This window comes from Carcharhinus amblyrhynchos, chromosome 11, assembly GCF_965287045.1.
Source record: "Carcharhinus amblyrhynchos chromosome 11, sCarAmb.v2.hapA, whole genome shotgun sequence".
NCBI lineage: Eukaryota > Metazoa > Chordata > Chondrichthyes > Carcharhiniformes > Carcharhinidae > Carcharhinus > Carcharhinus amblyrhynchos.
The window spans coordinates 56,704,693-56,727,508 of NC_137334.1; the positions used below are offsets into that span (position 1 = coordinate 56,704,693).

The following is a 22,816-nucleotide window of genomic DNA, read 5'->3' on the forward strand; positions in this document are numbered from 1 at the left end:
TTATTGTAGCCCCCGTAAGTTCTGAAGTGGTAGATTGTATAAATGCAGAGATTGGACTAATCACTGAAAACTTCAAACCTCATCCGCAGCTGGGATTCTCCTGTACCTCTGCAGTGAATGGACTTTTGTCTGAGAGCCAAATTCTCCATTCTCACTGCCAGTGGGGTGGTCATAGGCAAGATTGGAGAATCTTATAGCAAATGCAGAGTAATTTCACTGGAGGTTTTGACTTTGATGTGGAGATGCTGGCGTTGGACTGGGGTAAACACAGTAAGAAGTCCCACTTGTGGCATTTACTACCAAATAAACCTGTTGGACTTTAACCTGGTGTTGTGAGACTTCTTACTGGGTTTTGACTTTCACATAGACTGGGACAAACAACTAACACAGGTCAGAAAAATGATAAATTTCTTTGTCCTGCCTTGGATAATTTTCTTCAATAATGTCATTGAACCAACAAGGAGAGGCCATAGTAGATTTAGTAATGTGTTATGAACCGGATTTATTTAACAGCCTAATCATGTAGGAACACTTATCTAATAGCAATCATAATATGATCGAGTTGAATGTAATGTTTGAAAGGGAGAAATGTGAAACAGCTACTAGGCATGGAATCTTTTGCTGGTTGAGAAGGCTCATCTTGTGCCATGCAGACATTTAAACAGGCCAGTCTTTTCTTGAGTCAAATACCATGGGGCGGAAGCTGAGCAGTGTTATCCAATCCAGAGCAATAGTTCTTCTTTGTAGTGCCACTGGGGAGACAGTAGCTGCTGGCAGTGCTACATCCACCAGAAGCCTGGGATTGATGAGAGAACCAGGGACAGGAGAGTGATGGTGAGAGGGGAGTTGCAGAGCGGGGAGGGAAGGGAAAGGGGAGGAGTTGGCTTTCTGTGGGTCCCCTGCTCTTGATGCCAGATCCCTCACCAGGCACTGAGTGCCTTTGAACAAGTGACCCACCTCCCCTGGGAGCCTACTAAAAGCACACCAGGGTTTGCTTATCGTGCTCCTCGCAGAGTGAGTTTATAAGAAAGTCATGACTTGGAGTTTTCTTTAATTCAGGATAAAATGGAAAAGTCAAGGTGGTCAAGTGACCTGTCCTGAATTCTGCTTGACAATAAGCTTGAGTGCATTACTTGTTAAAGGTTAAAGGGGAGCCCAAGTTGTTTTACTGGAAAGAAGGTGCCAAATATTTACACCTGCAAACAATGATCTGAGCAGCTGCACTGACAGTTAATAGGGTTAGTCTTCAAGTCCTAGGGAGACATTAAGAAAGTCAGGTGTTGTAAACAGTTACATTTTAAACTGTCTGTTTAATTAAAAGATGGAATGGTGTTGTGGGTCTAGAAGATAGCTAATTAGTATTTCGACCTGAATATAAGGCCCATGTGATTCACATTGCCATGGAAATGGGCTTTGAAAGAGAAGCGATCATAGGAAGCCATTATGGTATAAGGTTGCATGGTTTTTTTCATATGCTCCTGAAACTCACAGAGACAAGGGAGTCTGCATGAATTAGAGAGAGAGTGCAGAGAGATGAAGGCAGCCAGTCTTACATCTAAAGCAGAGAAAATGCTTTCTTTATTATTCAACACATTGGAGCTGATGCCCAGATTGAAGAGATCAATACTGAGAGAATTTAAACAAGGATGGATGATTCACCTAGCTTTAGTCAGAAGGTGGAAGCTCCAGGATAATCCCCACCATGAATGTATATTGAAAGGAAACAGAAACAAGGCCAACAGAAATAGTGAATAGTTTGGACTTATAGTTTAGAGTGTAAGTTGCCCACTGGACAGTGTTTAACCAATGTTACTTTTAATTTAGTTGTTGCAGTAAAAGTTTTAAACTTGAAATCTTGTCATGTGATCCTTCCAGTTGAAGAAATGGAAACTCAAATATCCTTTACAAGTTATCAGTCTTCATTGGGATAGTTGCATAGCTTGAATGAATGGACAAAGCTATGGCAAATAGATTTCAATTAGGCAAATATAAGAGCGTCTACTTTCGACCTAAGAAAGCTAGAAAGGCTACTTCCTTAGCCTTTCTAGCTTTCTTAGGTCGAAAGTAGACGCTCTTATATTTGCCTAATTGAAATCTATTTGCCATAGCTTTGTCCATTCATTCAAGCTATGCAACTATCCCAATGAAGACTGATAACTTGTAAAGGATATTTGAGTTTCCATTTCTTCAACTGGAAGGATCACATGACAAGATTTCAAGTTTAAAACTTTTACTGCAACAACTAAATTAAAAGTAACATTGGCTAAACACTGTCCAGTGGGCAACTTACACTCTAAACTATAAGTCCAAACTATTCACTATTTCTGTTGGCCTTGTTTCTGTTTCCTTTCAATATACATTCATGGTGGGGATTATCCTGGAGCTTCCACCTTCTGACTAAAGCTAGGTGAATCATCCATCCTTGTTTAAATTCTCTCAGTATTGATCTCTTCAATCTGGGCATCAGCTCCAATGTGTTGAATAATAAAGAAAGCATTTTCTCTGCTTTAGATGTAAGACTGGCTGCCTTCATCTCTCTGCACTCTCTCTCTATCCAGAGAGACTCTTGGAAGGTAAGAGGCATCTGTGTATGTAGGTCATGAAAAGAGGCAGGTAGAAAAAATAATCTAAAACACCAATTCAATTTTTTTTTTACATCTTGATGACCAGAATATAAGCAGTGCAAATCATGCTTCAGTTGTGAAAAGCCTGGTTAGAGCAAACCTGAGATTAATTCTGGGCACCACACCGTTGGATGATATATTAAATTTGCTGAGAATGCAGCTTTGGATTGGTTACAAGAATCATACTAGGACCCCAATGGTAAACTATGAGGAGATGCGAACTGAGGATCTGGGGAGGGAGTATGAAAAGCTGGGAATGGAATTAAAAAGTAGAACCGACAAGGTGGTTATCTCTGGACTACTGCCTGAACCGAGTGCAGACGGGCGTAGGGTTGATAAGATTAAGAAAGTGAATGGGTGGCTCAGGGATTGGTGTGGGAGGAATGGGTTTGAATTTATGGGGCATTGGCACCAGTATTGGGGTAGGTGGGACCTGTTCAGGTGGGATGGGGTTAGTCTGAACCGTGCTGGGACCAGAGTCCTGGCGAATCATGTAAATAGGACTGTAGATAGGGCTTTAAACTAATCGGGGGGGGGGAGGGTGCGAGGGTAGGTGACATTATGGGGTCTAAAGTAAAGGAGAGGGTACAGGTAAGGGAAGAGGCCAAGGATGTCCCAATAATAAAGGGAGTAGGGGGAGTGAGTATGGTTGGTGGCGTTCTGGCAAATAGGGTACAGGTGAAGGCTGGGATGAAGGCACTTTATCTAAATGCACGAAGCATTCGGAATAAAGTGGATGAGCTGGTGGCGCAGATCAGCACAAATGGATATGATCTGGTGGCCATTACATAGACGTGGCTGCAAGGTGACAGGGACTGGGAGCTGAATGTCCAGGGGTATCAAGTGTTTAGGAAGGATAGGCAGGAGGAAAAAGGGGAGGGCGTAGCTCTGCTGATTAAGGATAGCATCAGGGTGGTAGTAAGGGATGATATAGTAACCAAAGAGCAGAAAGTGGAATCGTTGTGGGTGGAGATTAGGAACAGCAAAGGGAGGAAGACGCTGGTGGGTGTTGTTTATAGGCCCCCAAATAATGATCTGGAGGTGGGGCGGGCTGTTAACACGCAAATAAATGCAGCGTGCAGGAATGGAACGGCTATAATTATGGGGGATTTCAATCTACATATTGATTGGTTGACCCATGTTGGACGCGGTGGGCTTGAGGAAGAGTTCTTGGAATGCTGTCGGGATAGTTTCCTTGAACAGTGTGTGTTGGAGCCGACAAGGGAGCGAGCTATCTTGGATCTGGTGTTATGTAATGAGGCGGGTAGAATTAGGGACCTTGTGGTGAAGGATCCTCTTGGGAAGAGTGATCATTGTATGGTGGAGTTTCTGATGCAGATGGGGGAGGAGAAAGTGGGTTCCCGGACATGTGTCCTTTGTTTGAACAGAGGGGAGTACGGTAGGATGAGAGAGGAATTGGCGAATGTTGATTGGGGGAGCGCGTTGGAAGGTAGGTCTGCTGAGGAGCAGTGGAGGATCTTTAAGGAGCTCTTTCTTGGTGCTCAGCAGAAATTTATTCCGATGGTTAAAAAGGATCGTAGGAGGAGAGATAATCAGCCGTGGATAATGAAGGAGGTAAAGGAAAGTGTTAAATTAAAAGCGGATGCATTTAGAGTAGCTAAGAGTAGTGGGTGAGAGGAGGATTGGGAGAGGTTTAAATGTCAACAAAGATTGACAAAGAAGTTGATAAAGGAGGGTAGGATAAACTATGAAGCTGGGCTAGCGCTTAATGTAAAAAAGGATAGCAAGAGTTTTTATAAATATATAAAAAGGAAGAGGCTGGCTAGGGTGAACGTTGGACCCTTAGAGGATGAGAGGGGGGACTTAGTGGTAAGGGATGGGGAAATGGCTGAGGCCTTGAATAACTTTTTTGTTTCAGTCTTCATGGAGGAGGACGTGAATAATTTGCTGGGTGTTAGCGATGGAAAGATGGTAGGACAGGAGGGTCTCAATGACATTATTGTTACTAGAGAGGCGGTGCTCGACAGACTGGAGGGACTGATTGTGGACAAGTCCCCAGGACCGGATGGAATGCATCCAAGGGTTCTGAAAGAAATGGCGGAGGTGATAGTGGATGCCTTGATGATTATTTTCCAAACGTCGCTGGATTCCGGGGAAGTGCCGGAAGATTGGAAAACGGCTAATGTTACGCCGTTGTTTAAGAAGGGTGGCAGGCAAAAGGCAGGGAATTATAGGCCGGTTAGTTTAACGTCTGTGGTAGGTAAAATGTTAGAATCCGTCATCAAGGAGAAAATAGCAATGCATCTTGAGGAGAATTGTTTGATAGAGCAGACGCAGCACGGTTTCGTTAAGGGGAAGTCGTGTCTGACGAATTTATTGGAGTTCTATGAGGATGTGTCTAGGGCGGTGGATAGAGGAGAGCCGGTGGATGTGGTGTTTCTTGATTTTCAGAAGGCGTTTGACAAGGTGCCTCACAAGAGGTTATTACAGAAGGTCAGGGGGCATGGAGTTGGGGGTGGGGTGTTAGCGTGGATAGAGGATTGGTTGTCAAATAGGAGGCAGAGAGTGGGGGTCAATGGGTGCTATTCGGATTGGCGGTTGGTGACTAGTGGAGTGCCCCAGGGGTCGGTGCTGGGGCCTCAGCTATTTACCATTTATATAGATGATCTGGAGGAGGGAACCGAGTGTAGGGTGTCGAAATTTGCTGATGACACCAAGATTGGGGGAACGGCAAATTGTGCGGAGGGTGTGGAGAGTCTGCAGAAGGATCTGGATAGGCTGGGCGAATGGGCCAGGAACTGGCAAATGGAATTTAATGTTGGCAAATGTGAGGTTGTCCACTTTGGTAGGAATAATGGTAGGAAGGACTATTACTTGCATGGCGAAAAACTGCAGCATGCGACGGTGCAGAGGGACCTCGGGGTCCTTGTGCATGAGTCGCAAAAACCCAGCCTGCAGGTGCAGCAGGTGGTCAGGAAGGCAAATGGGATGCTGGCCTTCATAGTGAGGGGGATTGAATATAAAAGTAGGGAGGTCTTGCTGCAGCTGTATAGGGCACTGGTGAGGCCGCAGCTGGAGTACTGTGTGCAGTTTTGGTCGCCGCACTTACGCAAGGATATTTTGGCCTTGGAGGGAGTGCAGAGGAGGTTTACTAGGCTGATACCGGAGTTGAGGGGGTTGAACTATGAGGAGAGGCTGAATAAACTAGGCTTGTACTCGTTAGAGTTTAGAAGAATGAGGGGAGATCTCATTGAGACATATAAGATGATGAATGGGATAGATAGGATAGAGGTTGAGAGACTCTTCCCGCTCAGAAAGGACAGTAGGGCTAGAGGGCACAGCCTCAAGATAAAGGGGGGACGGTTTGGAACGGAGTTGAGGAGGAACTTCTTTACTCAAAGGGTGGTGAATCTCTGGAATTCTCTGCCCGTTGAAGTGGTGGAGGCTGCCTCGCTAAATATTTTTAAGACGCGGGTTGATAGGTTTTTGATAGGCAAGGGGATTAAGGGTTATAGGGAGAGGGCGGGAATGTGGAACTGAGACACGACAGTTCAGCCATGATCTTATTGAATGGCGGGGCAGGCTTGAGGGGCTAGATGGCCTACTCCTGCTCCTATTTCTTATGTTCTTATGTTCTTATAAGAGATTGCACAAACTAGTCTTGTGTCTCCTAGAATTTTGCAGTTTATGGGTGATTGGAACAAAGCTTCGAAATATTATGGAAAATGAATAACAAGAGCGAGAGAAACTATTTCCACAGGTTGGGGTGACTGCAACTAAAGGTATTTAGAGGCAGGCCTTTCAGAATGAAATTATGTAATAATTTGATGCACACAGGATGGTAAAAATTTGAAACCTTTTTCTGCAAATGGCATTAGATAAATTTTAATTTAGATTGACTAAGTTTTGCTTTCCAAAGGTGTTATGGATATGGGACAAGGGCCTATATGAGGTTCGGTCATAGATCAGTCATGATTTCGCTAGATATCAGAAGGGACTCAAGGAGTTAAATGGTCTAGTCCTAATCCCATGATAGCTGAACATTACACTTGCCCATTGACTTTTTAATGGGCTTTTGCACTGGTTATTGCAATTATTAGAAATCCAAAGCAGTGTGGCATCCTCTAAAGGGAATTATGGACCTTAATGAAGGGCAAGTAACTGCATCCTCTAACCAATCATTTTGGAGAATAGTAACTGAGGCACATAAGATGACAAATTCACACCATGCCAAACTGGACATAACTTCTTCCCTCAGAATCAGGCAGCGGTTTTCTGCATGACCTACATAGCATTCATTACTGATATGGGTGCACACAGCCTCTCCATGCACCTGAACATGTAGAAACAGCACAATACTAATGTCACACAGCCCACATGAAGGCCAGACCAGGTAAAGATGGTGGATTTCCTTTGCAGGTTGTCACTATTACTAAGACTAATTTTCAAGTCCAGATTTATTGGAACCATAGAACATTACAGCACAGAAACAGGCCTTTTGGCCCTTCTTAGCTGTGCTGAACCATTTTTCTGCCTAGTCCCACTGACCTGCACGTGGACCTTTTCTCTCCACACCCCTCTAATTCAAGTACTTGTCCAAGTTTTTCTTAAATGTTAAAAGTGAGCCTGCATTCACCCCTTCAACTGGCAGCTCATCCCACACTCCCACCACCCTCTGTGTGAAGAAGCCCCTCCCTAATATTCCCTTTAAACTTTTCCCCCTTCATCCTTAACCCATGTCCTCTAGGTTTTTTTCTCCCCTAGCCTCAGTGGAAAAAGCCTGTTTGCATTCACTCTATCTATACCCATCATAATTTTATACATCTCTATCAAATCCCCCCTCATTCTTCTACACTCCCGGGAATAAAGTCCTAACCTATTCAATTTTTCTCTGTAACTCAGTTTCTCAAGTCCCAGCAACATCCTTGTAAACCTTCTCCGCACTCTTTCCACTTCATTAATATCCTTCCTGTAATTAGGTGACCAAAACTGCACACAATACTCTAAATTCGGCCTCACCAATGTCTTAAACAATCTCACCATAACATTCCAACTCTTATACTCAAAACTTTGATTTATAAAGGTCAATGTTCCAAAAACACTCTTTACGACCCTATCTACCTGTGATGCCACTTTTAGGGAATTATGTATCTGTAATCCCAGATCCCTCTGTTCTACCACACTCTTCAGTGTCCTATCATTTACCATGTATGTTCTACCTTGGTTTGTCCTTCCATAGTGTAATACCTCACACTGGTCTGCATTAAACTCCATCTGCCATTTTTCAACCCATTTTTCTAGCTGGTCCAAATCCCTCTGCAAACTTTGAAAATCTTTCTCACTATCCACTACACCTCCAACCTTTGTATCATCAGCAAATTTGCTGATCCAATTTACCACATTATCATCCAGATCATTGATATAGATGACAAGCAACAATGGACCCAGCATTGATCCCTGTGGCACACCACTAGTCACAGGCCTCCACACAGAGAAACAATCCTCCACTACCACTCGCTGGCTTCTTACAGTAAGCCAATGTCTAACCCAATTTACTACCTCTCCATGTATACCTAGCAACTGAACCTTCCTAACTAACCTACCATGTGGGACCTTGTCAAAGGCCTTACTGAAGTCCATGTAGACAACATCCACTGCCTTTTCTTCATCCACTTTCCTGGTAACCTCCTCGAAAAAGTCTAATAGATTGGTTAAACATGACCTACCACGCACAAAGCCATGTTGACTCTCCCTAATAAGTCCCTGTCCATCCAAGTATTTGTAGATCCTTTCTCTTAGTACTTCTTCCAACAATTTACCTACTGCTGACATCAGAGTTACTGGCCTATAATTTCCTGGATTATTTTTTGAGCCTTTTTTAAACAACGGATCAACATGAGCTATCCTGCAATCATCTGGCACCTCACCCGTGGATACCGACATTTTAAATATATCTGCCAGAGCCCTGCAATTTCAACACTAGTCTCCTTCAGGGTCCAAGGGAATACCCTGTCTGGTCCTGGGGATTTATCTACTCTGATTTGCCTCAAGACAGCAAGCAGCTCCTCCCCTTTAATCTGTATAGGTTCCATGATTTCCCTACTTGTTTGCCTTATTTCCGTAGACTCCATGCCAGTTTCCTTAGTAAATACGGATGCAAAAAACCCATTTAATATACCCCTCATTTCTTTTAGTTCCATACAAAGCCAACCACTCTGATCTTCAAGAGGACCAATTTTATCCGTTACTATCCTTTTGCTTTTAATATACCTGTAGAAGCTCTTAGGATTATCCTTCACCTTGACTGCCAAAGCAACCTCAATTAATTGAATTTAATCTCCACCAGCCGCCATGACGGGATTTGAACCTATGTCCCCTGGATGCCTAAACATTACCACAACACCACCAACTTACTCACACTCAAGCATCTCTTCCTTTTTTTCTTCCACTTTTATTCCTGGTCTCCAAGTCTTCTTGACTCTTCTAACTCCTCAGGGGTTCTTGACCAGTGTCTTCCTTCAGAGTTCTGTTCTATGGCCTACTGACTGGAACTTTCCAGTAGTCTCTTACATTATACTGTTGTTCAAAGGTGGCTACCTGGATGAATCATTGACAAGGCTTTCTGACCCGATTAAGGTTTACTTAACATCAAAATGGTCTATCAGGCAGTCAAAGTCTATGTATAAACTTTTAGTTGAAAATTACACCTTTAATGTCATTACCTGCCATTCATATCATGAACCTTCGCACGTAACATTTAATCATTCTTGCCTCATCTTGTTCTTATCATATCTCAAGGGCAGCTTTGGGTGACTGTCTGTGTGGAGTTTGCACATTCTCCCTGTGTCTGCATGGGTTTCCTCTGTGTGTTCCGGTATCCTCCCACACTCCAAAGATGTGCTGGTTAGGTTGATTGGCCACAATAAATTGCCCCTTAGTGACTGGGTGGGTATAGCAGGGTAAATATGTGGGATTGGGGGGATAGAGCCTGGGTGGGATTATTGTCTGTGCAGTCTCAGTGGGCCAAATGGCCTCCTTCTGCACTGTAGGGATTCTAAGAAGCTGTTCTTTCCAGACTAGTTGTGGTCTTCCAGTACCGTCTGGTACTAAGTCCCAAAGCTCTCATTCATACCACTATCAGCTATTCATGTCCAAAGCTGCCTGTAAGATCTGTTATTCAGTGCAGATGCTCTTATTCCTTATCAAGCTGTGAATCTGCATTGTTGTCCACTACAATCACATATAGTCCATTCCCACACAGTAATGAAATTATTTTCTTCAGCAAGCATCTCAATTAAGAAAGGTTAATTAAATGTTTAACACAGCTTTGTACTACTGTTTTCGCTTCAAATATTGATCTAATTGTGGCTCTTTGTATAAACTAATTTACCTAATCTATGAATGATGAATTCTCTAGCCTGTTTTCTATTGAAATGAAACCTTAAACAATTCCTAGTTTTTCTGGATTGTAAAATAATGTTAGAATGCCAAACCATAGGTGTGTACGCCAGTTATTAATATCTATCAGACGCATAAATCAGCTACAAGAGAGAATAGATTCAAAGTGAGAGGGGGAAGTTTAGGGAAGACTTGCAGGGAAGGATTTTCACATGAGGGTGGAGGGTGCCTGGAGCGTACTGCCAATGGTGAAGTGGTGAAAGCAGGTATGTTAACAAAGTTCAAGACATATCTTGATGGACTCATGTACAGGAGGCAAACAAGAAGGATAGAAATCACATAGAGGCAGTAAGTAGTGGGCCTAACTAAGGATTAGAAATCCCTGCAGACTTGGTTGGTTGAAGGGCCTGCAGGGATTCCTAATTGTTAGTTGGACCCATGACCTTTTGCCCATATTGTTCCTGTGCTGTATCTTTTCTTTGTTCTAAAACATGTCAAAGTTTGTAATTAAGGAGCCTGTAGGACTAGCAGACAGGAGCAGAAATACAGCAAAGCTTGAAACTGCTGCTCACTTTCAGACGTATGACCTTCTAGTTTATCAATAACTGCAGGCAGATCAGTCAGTCACTGAGTTATACTTGAGTACCTTTGCCTACAACAAATTGACATGCAACCATCCCTGGCCCACTCAGCATTCACTGAAAGAAATGTTTCCTAAGGTTGAAGAGCACTTCGGGCTTACCATCTGCCGCTTTCTGTTTGATGACATTGGGTGTCCAGTGGGTGCAGGGCTGTCCTACCAGAGCCTTTGGACTGGATAGTCTCCCCTCCAAAGTCACTGCCCTGGAGGAGGAAGGATCATGACCCTGAAGGCTATTTCTATGATTCCAGGCAGCATTTGTTCCTGACTTTTGGAATTCTGAACTGGAGAGTTTATAGTGCATATTCCAACTCTATTTCTAATTTGTAACCAGTAGAATTGCTTAAAGAGCCAGGCATCCCTGTTACAGGTAAGTAGCCTTTGTGGAATCTTTCCTACTGGAAAGTGGGAGCACTCAGTATTTTTGGGGCATACGTCAGACAGTTGCTGCCACATCATTATCACAGGCATAGCAGAAGTGACCTGTTCACACAAAGAGTATGAGGGATGCAGGGGCTGCAGCCAGGCAGGAAGTTGCAACTGATGTTCTTGGAGAGCGAAGATACATGCCATCCCTTATTACTCCATCCATACTATCCTTTATTCCTCTTTTATTTGCAGCCCACTTCTGCCCAGTGAATCACCACATGTTCATCCCAAATCTGTTCTAGACGTTTGAATATCTGAGCTAGTACTCGTGGGCATCACATTAGGTGACAGGACCTCTTCATCACTGCCATGCTGCTGCTTCTTCTTTGGGCTGCAGTGGATATGCAGACAGCCGACCTCGTTTGTGTGACAGCAAGAAGTTAGAAGGGAAGGTTGGTACGAGGGAACAGGTTTGGGGTGGCAAGCATGAGATCCATGGTCATGCCATCAGCAGTACTCAGCATGCCAGCTAACAAGATGAGGATGAACAGTGAGTTGAGAAGAGGTATAAGGCATGAAGTCACCATCATTTGCAATATTCTCAACAATAATGGATGCTGCTAGCCCTGTAACAGCTCGCACTATGACATGGGGAAACAGCTCCATCATAGGACTTTGGAGATGCAGGTGTCTTTGTCCACCACCAATTACCCTTTGCTCCTTTCTGTTTTGCTATTATGTTCTGCAAGAGTGGGGATAATGTGCCTGTCACAGCTGAATAGCTAGACAGTGGGAAATGGATGCGGGACTTACAGTATTAGTAGTTGTTTAAGAGTGAGATGGAGTATCTCGATGTTAGACATAGTCCTGAATGGCAGGAGTGCTGCTGGGTGAAGGATGAGGTTGTGGTACAGTAAGCAACATGAGAGGCTGGTGCTGTGCTGGGTGAATCCTGTGCTTTGGAGATGTATTTAATGATAATCACCCATGTGAGATAATTATACCTCTAGTGGCCCTGCTGCGAGATCCTCAGACCCAGGTTCTGAGAGTTGACCTCCCTGGTCACCTTCTTTTGGCTCACCTGCACCTCTTAATACTTCCAGTTTCATATCCACCATAAAGCAGGAAGACACCATCATCATCAATATTCTCAACAATATCAGATTACTCTTTGTGCCCTGATGTTAATTTTTGAAGAATCTCTGTTGCACCAATCTATTTTTTCAACTTAGCTTTAAGAACTGCCCTTTAATAAAAAAAGGGCAAACATTGGCAAATAGTACTGCTGGCACAACCTGCTGTGTGCAAAGATAAAAGCAAATTACTGCAGATGCTGGAATCTGAAACAAAAAGAGAAAATGCTGGAAAATCTCAGTAGGTCTGACAGCATCTGTGGAGAGAAAACAGAGCTAATGTTTCAGAATGTTTTCAAAGCACTTTCTGCCTTGGTGAGCTGTTGGTGCTGTGTGCAAAGCTTGCCGGCAGCGCAGAGTAAAGGACCAGCAATGGAGCCTCACAAATTGAGTCATAAACATGCAGAAATATCAAACGTTGTGCACTTTTTTACCTGCCATTCATGCCACGCCAGCATAAATCCCGCCAGCATAAATGGTGGTCAGATTCTAGCCATCGTGTTTCTTCCACCTTGATCTGAACAAGTACTGGCACACTGCAAATGGCCTTCCCGTGCCCAGAAGTAAGGGCAATTGAATTTAACACTCACTGGGCGGGATTTTCCAGCCACACTCACACTATGGCCTGAAAATCCCACCTGGGATGAACGGACCTTCGCATGGTACGTATCCTACCGACTTATGTGGGATGGGATGGGAAAACTGCATTCACAGAGTCTGAACCACAAAGTGCAGTTAGAATAGTAAGTAGTAATAGTAAATAACAAATTATTGAATCATGTAGCAGAAGCAAAATCGAAGGAAAGAGAAGAAAGATGGATTGAGAGAAATCAAGGCAGAAAAATATCAAATAAAATAAACTTTTATTTTGGTTATTAAAATCTTCAACAATAATTAAAATCTGAAGGAACAAGACTCTACCCTTGTAAAAGTTCAAAGTGAAGAGGCTCTTTGGCAGTAATTGAGACATACCATGCTATTAAAATGATAGACACTTATACGGACAAGCCTCTTTCTGGCATGTTCAGTGGATATGTATCAAATAAGTATTTGAGCTTCATGTCCTTCTTTGTATTCGAATTAGTAGACCCTCAGCACGATATTTGTGTGACAAAGCTTCTAATCTAGAGGAACAGGAGCTGCTTTATAATTTCCACATTTAACAATGCAAGTGAGGTTTCTGTCTGATTTACTTTTTAATAAGATGTGTGCTGATAGCCCACTGCTCCTTTTATTTAAAAATCCAGGTCATAATAGATGCAATAGTTAGAATTTAGTGGCAGCCGACCTGGACAGTATCAGAACTCCCAGGGGACTAAGATAGAAATCTTATTCTTGAAAGCTGCTGGCCAGTCAGAGGCCCTTTTCACTCGATATAACATAATTTAAATGCAGCATTGGAATTTGTACACATCCATTTGTACATATTCATTAATACTTGAATGTGACCACAATTCATAACTAACACTAGGGAAATATAAATGATCAACCAATTGGATGATACATGCTGCAGAATAATAAGTAATGTATTCCTATGGAACTGACTGCATTTTAATTGAAAATGAATGCCGACCAGAATTTTTTATGATGATGATTATTCCTAATACTTTACTTACTTTACTGCTTTTCTCCCCCCATAGATTTTTGTTTATTCTCTTGGGGCCTCTTGGTAAAGGTCCACAATATCATGAAATTGGCAGGTCGATTGCAACCCTGATGACTGATGAGGCAAGTGCTGAATTCCGAAGTATTTAATTTAAAGTGATCTAGAGATGTCTGTTGCACACTTTGATCATCCATTAATTGCAAACTTGCTAATCAGATTTAATCATTCTTGAGAATGATACAATGGTTTTACAATAGACCGTTTACATTACATTGGACAATTGAACAGTCATAAATTGTTCAAGAGTGTGAGAGGACAGATATTTAAGTTCAATTATGGGAGACAGAAACTCACACTTCTGTTTGTATCATTACTCCTGGAGAAACAAGAACTACATGTAAAATGGTACTTGGTTAATTTTTTAAAAAATCTTTCAGTGGTCTGCCGAGTGAGAATGATTTATTTAGGCACAAGTATGCTGACTCTACAGTTGTGTTTGGAATTGAACCAAGCTGTTGATCTTCATATGATTGGTGTCTTTTGTTCTTTTGTAATCCATGCTTTTTAAAGAAAGTTTATCAATGCATTCATTTCATCTGATATCACTAACAACTCAGGATTTTACATCATTATGGACACACGAGTTATTCACTTGACTTGATTTATTGAAGGTATCCATCAAGATTTATTTGTAACTTTGATTTAGATACTTTGGGAATAAATACCAAATCTGGAATAATTAACACCTTTAGTCTTAGATTGATGACTTGGTGAATAACTTGTGCTTTGAAGAGAAAGGATACAGCAATATCAGACTCAGTCAACATTTGCTTCACTTCAGTGTCATGAGGGACTGTATACCCATTTAATGTTGCGATGTCCACCATAACATTGTTTGTCATAGATTCCCTGTTGTTTGTCCTGAACACTCCTCAAGGCACATGGCATTTTCTAATATATTCTCCAATGCTGTGGGGGTCAGTGAACCATCACTGGGAACCTTGTCTGTTGCTTCTCTCCCCTTCATTCCCATCTTCCCATCTGCTTCTGCTCCTGCTCCTGTCCTCAGTGCTTAAGTACCACCCCATTAATTTATTTTTGCAGATTATTTAGTTTATGAATGTAGGTGTTTAGAAATGTACAGCATTTCAATTTAGAAAGTTTTAATTTTTTTTCTGATGAGCAAGATCCTAAAATACTTAACTACAATTTAAAAAATTATTTAGTCATTTATTTTGCTTTGCAGATTATTTCAGCAAAGAATATACAGTTTTGCACATATATGGCAGAGTATTTCATCTTGTACATTGATTTTACCATGTGACAAATGTGTAAAAGCACCTAACCCCAGTTTTGACATTGGCTTCTGTGAGAATTGTTGATTCACTTAAAGTTGCTTCACATCAAGTCACAATTTTAAGGAACTCAACTACAACTTTAAGTGAGGCCTTATCCAATTTGCATATTTCTAACATTTGCTGTATACTGGTAAGATCAGTTAAATTGTATCTTCCTCTACTACTACCTCTGGCAGTTTGTTCCAGACACTCACTACTGTCTGTGAAGAAGTTGCCTCTCTGGACCCTTTTGTATCACTCCCCTCCCACCTTAACCTATGCCCTCTAGTTTTAGACTCCTCTACCTTTGGAAAAAGATATTGACTACCTTGTCTATGCCCCTCATTATTTTATAGACTTCTATAATATCACCCCAAACCTCCTATGCTCCAGAGGAAAAAGCCTCAGCCTATCCAGCCTCTCCTTATAACTCAAACTGTCAACTCTCGGTAGTATCCTAGTAACCTTTCCTGCACTCTTTCTAATTTAATGATATTCTTTGTAGTATAAGGTGACCAGAACTATACACAATATTCCAAATATGGCCTTACTAATGTCTTGTGCAACTTCAACAAGATGTCCCAGCTCCTGTATTCATTGTTCTGACCAATGAAACCAAGCATGCCGACTGCCTTCTTTACCCTCTGTCCACCTATGACTCTACTTTAAGGCGCTATGAACCTGTACTCCTAATTCTTTTTGTTCTGTAACTCTCCCCAGTGCCCTAACATTAACTGAATAAGGCCTGCTCTGGTTCAATTTACCAAAATGCATCACCTTATATTTGTCTAAATTAAGCAACATCTGCCATTCATCAGCCCACTGGCCCAATTGATCAAGATCCTGTTGCAATCCTAGATAACCTTGTTCACTGTCCACTATGCCACCAGTCTTGGTGTCATCTGCAAACTTACTTACCATGCCTAGTAAATTCTCATCCAAATCATTAATATAAATAACAAATAACAGTGGATCCAGCACTGATCCCTGAGGCACACCACTGGTCCCAGGCCTCCAGTTTGAAAAGCAACCCTCTATAACCACCCTCTGGCTCCTGTCATCAAGCCAATTTTGTATCCATTTGGCCACCTCACCCTGGATCCCGTGAGATTTAACCTTATGCAACAACTTACCATGCGATACCTTGTCAAAGGCCTTGCTAAAGTCCATGTAGACAACATCGACTGCACTGCTGTCATCTACTTTCTCAATCAAAACTCAAATTTGTGAGTCAAACTGACTGTCCCTAAACATTCCTGGTGTCTCTAAATACCTGTAGGTCCTGTCTCTCAAGATACCTTCGAATAACGTATACACTATAGATGTGAGGCTCGTTGGTCTGTAGTTCCCAGGCTTTTCCCTGCAGCCCGTCTTAAACAAAGACACAACATTTGCAACCGTTCAATCTTCAGGCACCTCATCTGTGACTATCAATGATTCAAATATCTCTGCTAGGGGACCTGCAATTTCCACCCTAACCTCCCACAGTGTCCTGGGATTCACATCATCAGGTCTCGGGAATGTAAGTGCTTAACAAGCAGACCAGCCTTATAAATGGAACATATGGGTGATCTTTTTCTTGATTTTTCCTCCAAAACTGGGTACAATACTTCTGATGCTGTTCAAACAAGATACTCTGCAGCGGAAACATAATTCCTCCCCTTTGTATTCAAACCCTCTTGTCATGAAGACTAACATTTATTTAACTTTTTGAATGCTACATATAGCTTTCTACTAGTTTGTGATGATTTGTGAACTCGGAACTCACTCCTGCTAATGACTTCCAGTTACTCAACATTCAGATAACACTCTAATCTATCTAAAGTGGATAACCTCATATTTTGCATTTAGAATCAAAGAAGGACTGATACTGACTCTGTGAAAGAGCATCCCAATTTAGGCCAATACCTCATTTTCATCCATAACCGTGTAAATAATTTTCTTTAAGTAAAATTTCATTTAATTTGTCAGTTTTATCCACTCGCTTAACCTGTCAGTGTCCCATTGCAAATTTCTGCTCTCATCTCCATTATTTCCTGTACCTCCTAACCTGAAGGACTTTAATTTTCGGGTTCTGGAGTTCCCCAAATATGCATTGGGGACTGCTCTCCCTGTCTCCACTCCGGAGGCCCTGAGGTAAGGGCAATTCCCCTGCAACCCTCAACCCTTAAAGTACAATATAAGTCAAAATTTTCAGAGGGATCTGACTATCTTACAGTATTGGCTATCCAGCAGAAGTTAGAAGAATTAAAACCATTTCTATAGTGACTCTGATCGCTGCTCCACCGAAGTTCAGGCCTGATGTCATCTGCCTATGTTATAATTATTATTTAACAAACTTAAGTCTATCAATACTATGCTTTCAGTATGATAAGCAAGTCTACAGATATTGTGAAAAATTATGCCCTTGGATTTATGCTAGGTGTTATCTGCGTTCCTAAATTCTATTTATTTTGTTTTGTTCAAGAATGATTTTATTTGATCTGTTCATAAGATAGAAAACGGACATTTTCATGGGGAATCCTCTATTTCTAAATTATATAGACAACAAGAGGATGGAAAGAGAGAGGCAGTTCAGATGACATTAATTCACAGGCAGAAGCATTGAATGTAGGAAATGTGCCTCTGTCTGTGAATACAGAGTAAAGTCTCTTTAGCAACAATACACACATTCATCTGAGATGTCATGAGTTGATTCCTTCATTGTGGGACTGTGTTGCAGGTGCCCTGGAATGGGCATGTGCTGCATGTTACTGCAGTTCTGTTAAATGCTTAATATACATTATGAATTTTTCCAGAGTCACCTCCAAAAACTACTGAGCATTTAACACATTCTGTAATGAATGTAGAACATCAATGCTCAAGTTACATCATTCCTCAAAATCTAGACTCCTGAGATGCAGATTCCAGAGTATGATAGTTGAAAAAGCATGTTGACTGGCTCTCTCATCAGCAGCTTCATCCATTCATACTTTGTGATTCTCTTCAAACAGCCACACGACGAGATGTGCTTATTAGAAATAGAATGAATGGTGCTGATACTCTGTGGGCACAAACTGGATCTGGTGCTTCCACTTCCGAATTGTATATAGGAACAGAAAAAGTTTAATAGAATTGTTATTGAACATCCCTTGACAGAACTTAGGAAGCTTAAGCATGTCTTGATGGTTTGCCATAATATTCATCATTGAATAGAGGAGGAAGAGGAAGAAGAGTTATGTTAGTACTGGGCTTCATGGAAGCCTGCAATTCTACCATTACTCACTCCTCCATTTTCACGTCTAACATGGCTTGTTCATATCAAAGGATCTGAAATAAAGGACCCTTCTGAACTACTGTCTCCCTTTGTGCTCCACTTGGTTCCTCACGCAGAGAAACAATGCTGAGATGTTGGAAGCTTGAAGCGGACATAGATGAATGACAATGAGCTGGCTATTTTGCTTTGATAATGATGCATGAATACATAAACTTGAAAACGCTAGGATATTTGTTGGATAAATTTGCTTTGTGGGACCAACATTTCAAATGGCATGTGGAAATAGTTCCAGTTTGAAGTATTCTCTGCTGTAGTATAGGCATACATCTGAAGCTTGAGAAGAGCTGTTTTTTGAGGGTTAACGAGCAGCTTCAGGGTGTATCAGTGAGGAAACTGATTGTGATCTACTTATTGATTTAATTTGGTGCAATGTTGGCTAGTCTAATCTGTGCAGGTGTTTTGAGACACTTAACTTTGCCTTTTCTGAGAAGGGTGCATTTGAATTTCAAAAGGGGCAGTCATCCTTTGCTGCCCTTCCAGTATCAGTTCTAAAGTTCCATCTGGAAAAATAGGTGCTCTGAGTTATTGGTTTGTCATGATTTTTTGTCTACATAGTAAAAAAACCTCTTTTTTAAGAACAGCTGAAAAGGTTGCAAGCTTTTTCTGCTGCTGATTGCAAGCAACAGTAGAGGCTAGGAGCTTGTTACCAATGGTTAAAGAGGCTGGCCTCAGAAAAATCTATGCTGTTGATACAGTGCAATGTAGTACTAAACTTACAGATCTGATTGCTCACAACTCTACCAGGGAGTTCACCTCTTGAGATGGAGTGAAGCTTGGCTTTGGCAAGGCTACAAATTAAACCATGGTATTGTGTTGCTGGCTGACTTTATCAAGTCATAATGACATGAACGGATGCCATTCAGCTGTCTTGTCCATACTGGCTCTTCATAGAGCAATTCAGTCAACCCCATTCTTCTGCTTGATCCCTGTTGTCATGATGTGGAGATGTCGGCGTTGGACTGGGGTAACCACAGTAAGAAGTCTCACAACACCAGGTTAAAGTTTGGACTTTAACCTGGTGTTGTGAGACCTCTTACTATGATCCCTGTAGCCCAGAGTGTTTATTTTTCTTAATGGTGAGCATAATTTTCTTTCTAAATCATTGATTGTGTCTGCTTTGACCAACTTGGCAGTGTTCCAGGTCATTACTGTTGTTGCATAGGAAGTTCATCTTCACATACCTCTATATTTTTTGTCCAGAATCTTAAGACTGTGTCTCTTATCTAAACTGTTATAATCTTGTACACCTCTGCTAGCTATTCCCCTCAACCTTCTTTACTCCAAGAAGAATAATCTTTAAGCTAATCCTATAGCAACATTTCCTCATCCCTAGCACCATTCTTCTAAATTTCCTCAACACCTTGTCAAGGACCTTCACATTCTGATAAGAACTACGTTCAATACTTTAGACAAGAACTTTATGAAAGTTCAGTACAACTTTCCTGCTGTGCTGCTGTAACATCCAGAAATCAGCTTGATTCCAGTGGAAAATCTCAGTTAAAATCTTATTCAATTTCTTTTCGCAGTTTGAAGCTTTTTTAGGTCAATTTGATGCACTAGTATATCTACTAGTTCTTGCTCCTCTGAATGCTACTTAAATGTTCCAATCTTTGTTTTACTTACTTTCAAAATGAAATACCAAGAATGGATTTTGCAGCCAACCATGGACAGTTTACTAAATAAGTTGCACTGCTGGATTGAGAATTCAAACCGTAAAAGCCCCACAGGAATGCATTGTCTACCTTTGAATTGAATGCAACTATGTGAATTTGACTGCAAGACAATGCCTGTTGCTACACAGTGAGATGATTTTATGCAATTTTACACAATTTTATGACACATCATGTGGAGGAACATACCAACACAAAGAGCTCTGAAAGTGTCCAGAGCTCTTCACTGTCCTCTCAAGCTAACCAGATAATTTGCGAAGACTGAACACTAAAGCTGCATATAGTTTGGCATTTAGTTACAGAACAAAGTTCCAGTTGTTAAGGCTTTTTTGACCCAAGGGCGCAGGACATCCACGGTTGTATATATCTACCCATTTGGGTTCCATCAAGCTAATGTGTACCCTACAAAGTGGAAAGAATATTGGTAATGCAGACAGACTGTGATGTTTGTTTATTAGTCACAAGTAAGGCTTACATTAATACTGCAACTAAGTTACTGTGAAACTCCCCTAGTCGCCACACTCCAGCACCTGTTCGGGTCAATGCACCTAACCAGCTTGTCTTTCAGGCTGTGGGAGGAAACTGGAGCATCCAGAGGAAACCCACGCAGACACGGGGAAAACATATAAACTCCACAGAGACAGTGACCCAAGCCAAGAATCGAACCCTGGTGCCTGGCGCTGTGAGGCAGCAGTGCTAACCACTGTGCCACCGTGCCACCCATGTTAGCTTTAGCACCTTCCCTATCGATATGAACAACTTGGATGCTGCAATGGTTTTAATATTTTATGATGATCCCAATTTAAAATCTAATCTAGGATGATAGAAAACGGTAAATGGCTTCTGAGAAATTTCAGCTATCTCTTTTGACCTTGACAGGACCAGACATAATGACAGTCAGTAACGCTGAAAAATATAGCAAACCACAGCTCTTATTTGGCAGTGTTTCAGAGACTTGAAATAACAATTCCATTGCTGTACGTAGATATTCCTGCTCAACTTTGTAGGCTGAGCAAAATATGATACTGTACAGTGCATTTCCTATTGCAATTCATGGCATTCTTACTTCATATCACTAAATTCATTCTACATCTTGCTGATATTACTTCTGGTTTCAGAATCAGCAGTATTATGTTTTGCCATCTCCTCCTATTCATTAAGCTGGCTGGTGTTAGTAGTTGTGTGTGAATGACCAACTCAACATTTGTTGCAGATGTATCAGTATCAGTGCATTCAATGGAAATGAAAGTTAGGCAGGGTGTATGTTTGATATTGTACATTGTACATCTCTACCTAAGTTAAACTTCAGTTGAATGCATCTTGTTTCTTCACTGTCCATAGCTGTTTCCATAGATACAGACACTTTTATTAGAACTTCAAGGATACTTAACAGACCTTATTCTGATCATTAAGGTATTTCTCCTGACCACTTGAGTGGCAAAAGAAGTTTAATTATTCCTCAGCAGAGAGGTTGGGGGAGGTCACATCTGGATTCCCCAAGTGACTGTTAATTATAAGTTATTTAATTATAAAGCTTATTTATTTTGCAAAGCAGAACTTACAAATTGGCTCGACAGTCCACTCAGCATATATTTAATCAATCTCAGTTGCAAAGCTCTTCCAAATTCAGTCTTGTTCGCAAAGAATTTCAGCTTCTCTTTTTTTAGGCTTTAGCCTGATCCCTAGCTGATAACAATGCACAACAAACCTGGATTCTTCAGACACAGTTTTCTCAAAATATAGCACATGTTTGCAGAATCTCGACTGTGCTCATGGTGTAGATCCAATCTATGACCCAATTCTCTGACTGCGTTTAGGATTATCCAGACTGGATTATCCAGTCCTGCTGCTGTGAATGGAGATTTGGCTAAGCACCATATTCTCCATTCTCACTGGCAGCGGGAGTGGGCCGTGCAAGACCAGAATTTCGGCCTTTATCTTCAGGTAACGTAAACAACTGTAGGAGCTACATATCTACTGACTCTCAGCTTCTGGATTGAACCTCCATTTTCTACAAGCTGCCTGTACTATACCATTGGTACAGTACCAATCTCCACCTGAGCTCTGATGACTCTGTGTCATTTTATATAGTTTCAACCACTTCTGGTTTGCCCAGAAGCTCCGATTTCAGTTTTAGTCTTAGTTTCCACAGAAACTGGAGCAGTTATTTTACTTTCTTCATTTCCTTTTTCAGTTTTCCTTTTGAGTTAGGGTCTAAGTTAAAAAATACAAGCTTTGAAACTATTGATTCCATCACATTCTAAAAGTATTGTGTGTAAAACTGATTAAAGCTTAAAGTATGGGTTGGCTGATTGATCATAACGATCTTTTCTAGTCCTGTGTATTTCTGTGTTCCTCAACTGAATTAAGAGAATGATGCAAATTTCTTTTAAGGCAGCCATAATTCTTTTAAATCTTCAAAGGATGCTTCATTAATTTGAAATGCAAATTAGTTTTCCTTTTAGAGTAATTCATTTTATTGTCATATTTATGTTGGAACACATGGTAGTACAATTTTAATATAAATAAGTAAAAATGCATATCTTAACATGCTGTAAAATTAACAAATAAACAAATCCTGTGACATTTTATCCATTCATTCGACACCCTGTTGATACTTGGACTGGATGCTAAGATCATGGTGGGAAAACTGTTCTAGATCATGATGGCTTTTTCAGTGTGACTTCACACTTGAACCTCCCCACTCTGTGCACTGCAGAGTTCGCAATCGGAAATCTCATTAAAAATCCAGGGGGGGCGGA

At 41.3% G+C, this 22,816-nt stretch overlaps 1 protein-coding gene across 3 annotated transcripts in view; it reads left to right on the forward strand.

Annotated features, from left to right (window-relative positions):
• LOC145350155 (sodium-driven chloride bicarbonate exchanger-like) overlaps positions 1 to 22,816 on the forward strand; it is a 256,118-nt gene that overhangs the window by 150,686 nt on the left and 82,616 nt on the right. For all 3 annotated transcript variants that reach the window (XM_080199161.1, XM_080199162.1, XM_080199163.1), the window contains one exon: positions 13,766 to 13,853. In XM_080199161.1, the coding sequence (XP_080055287.1) occupies positions 13,766 to 13,853 (88 nt within the window). The remainder of the gene's footprint in view (positions 1 to 13,765; positions 13,854 to 22,816) is intronic.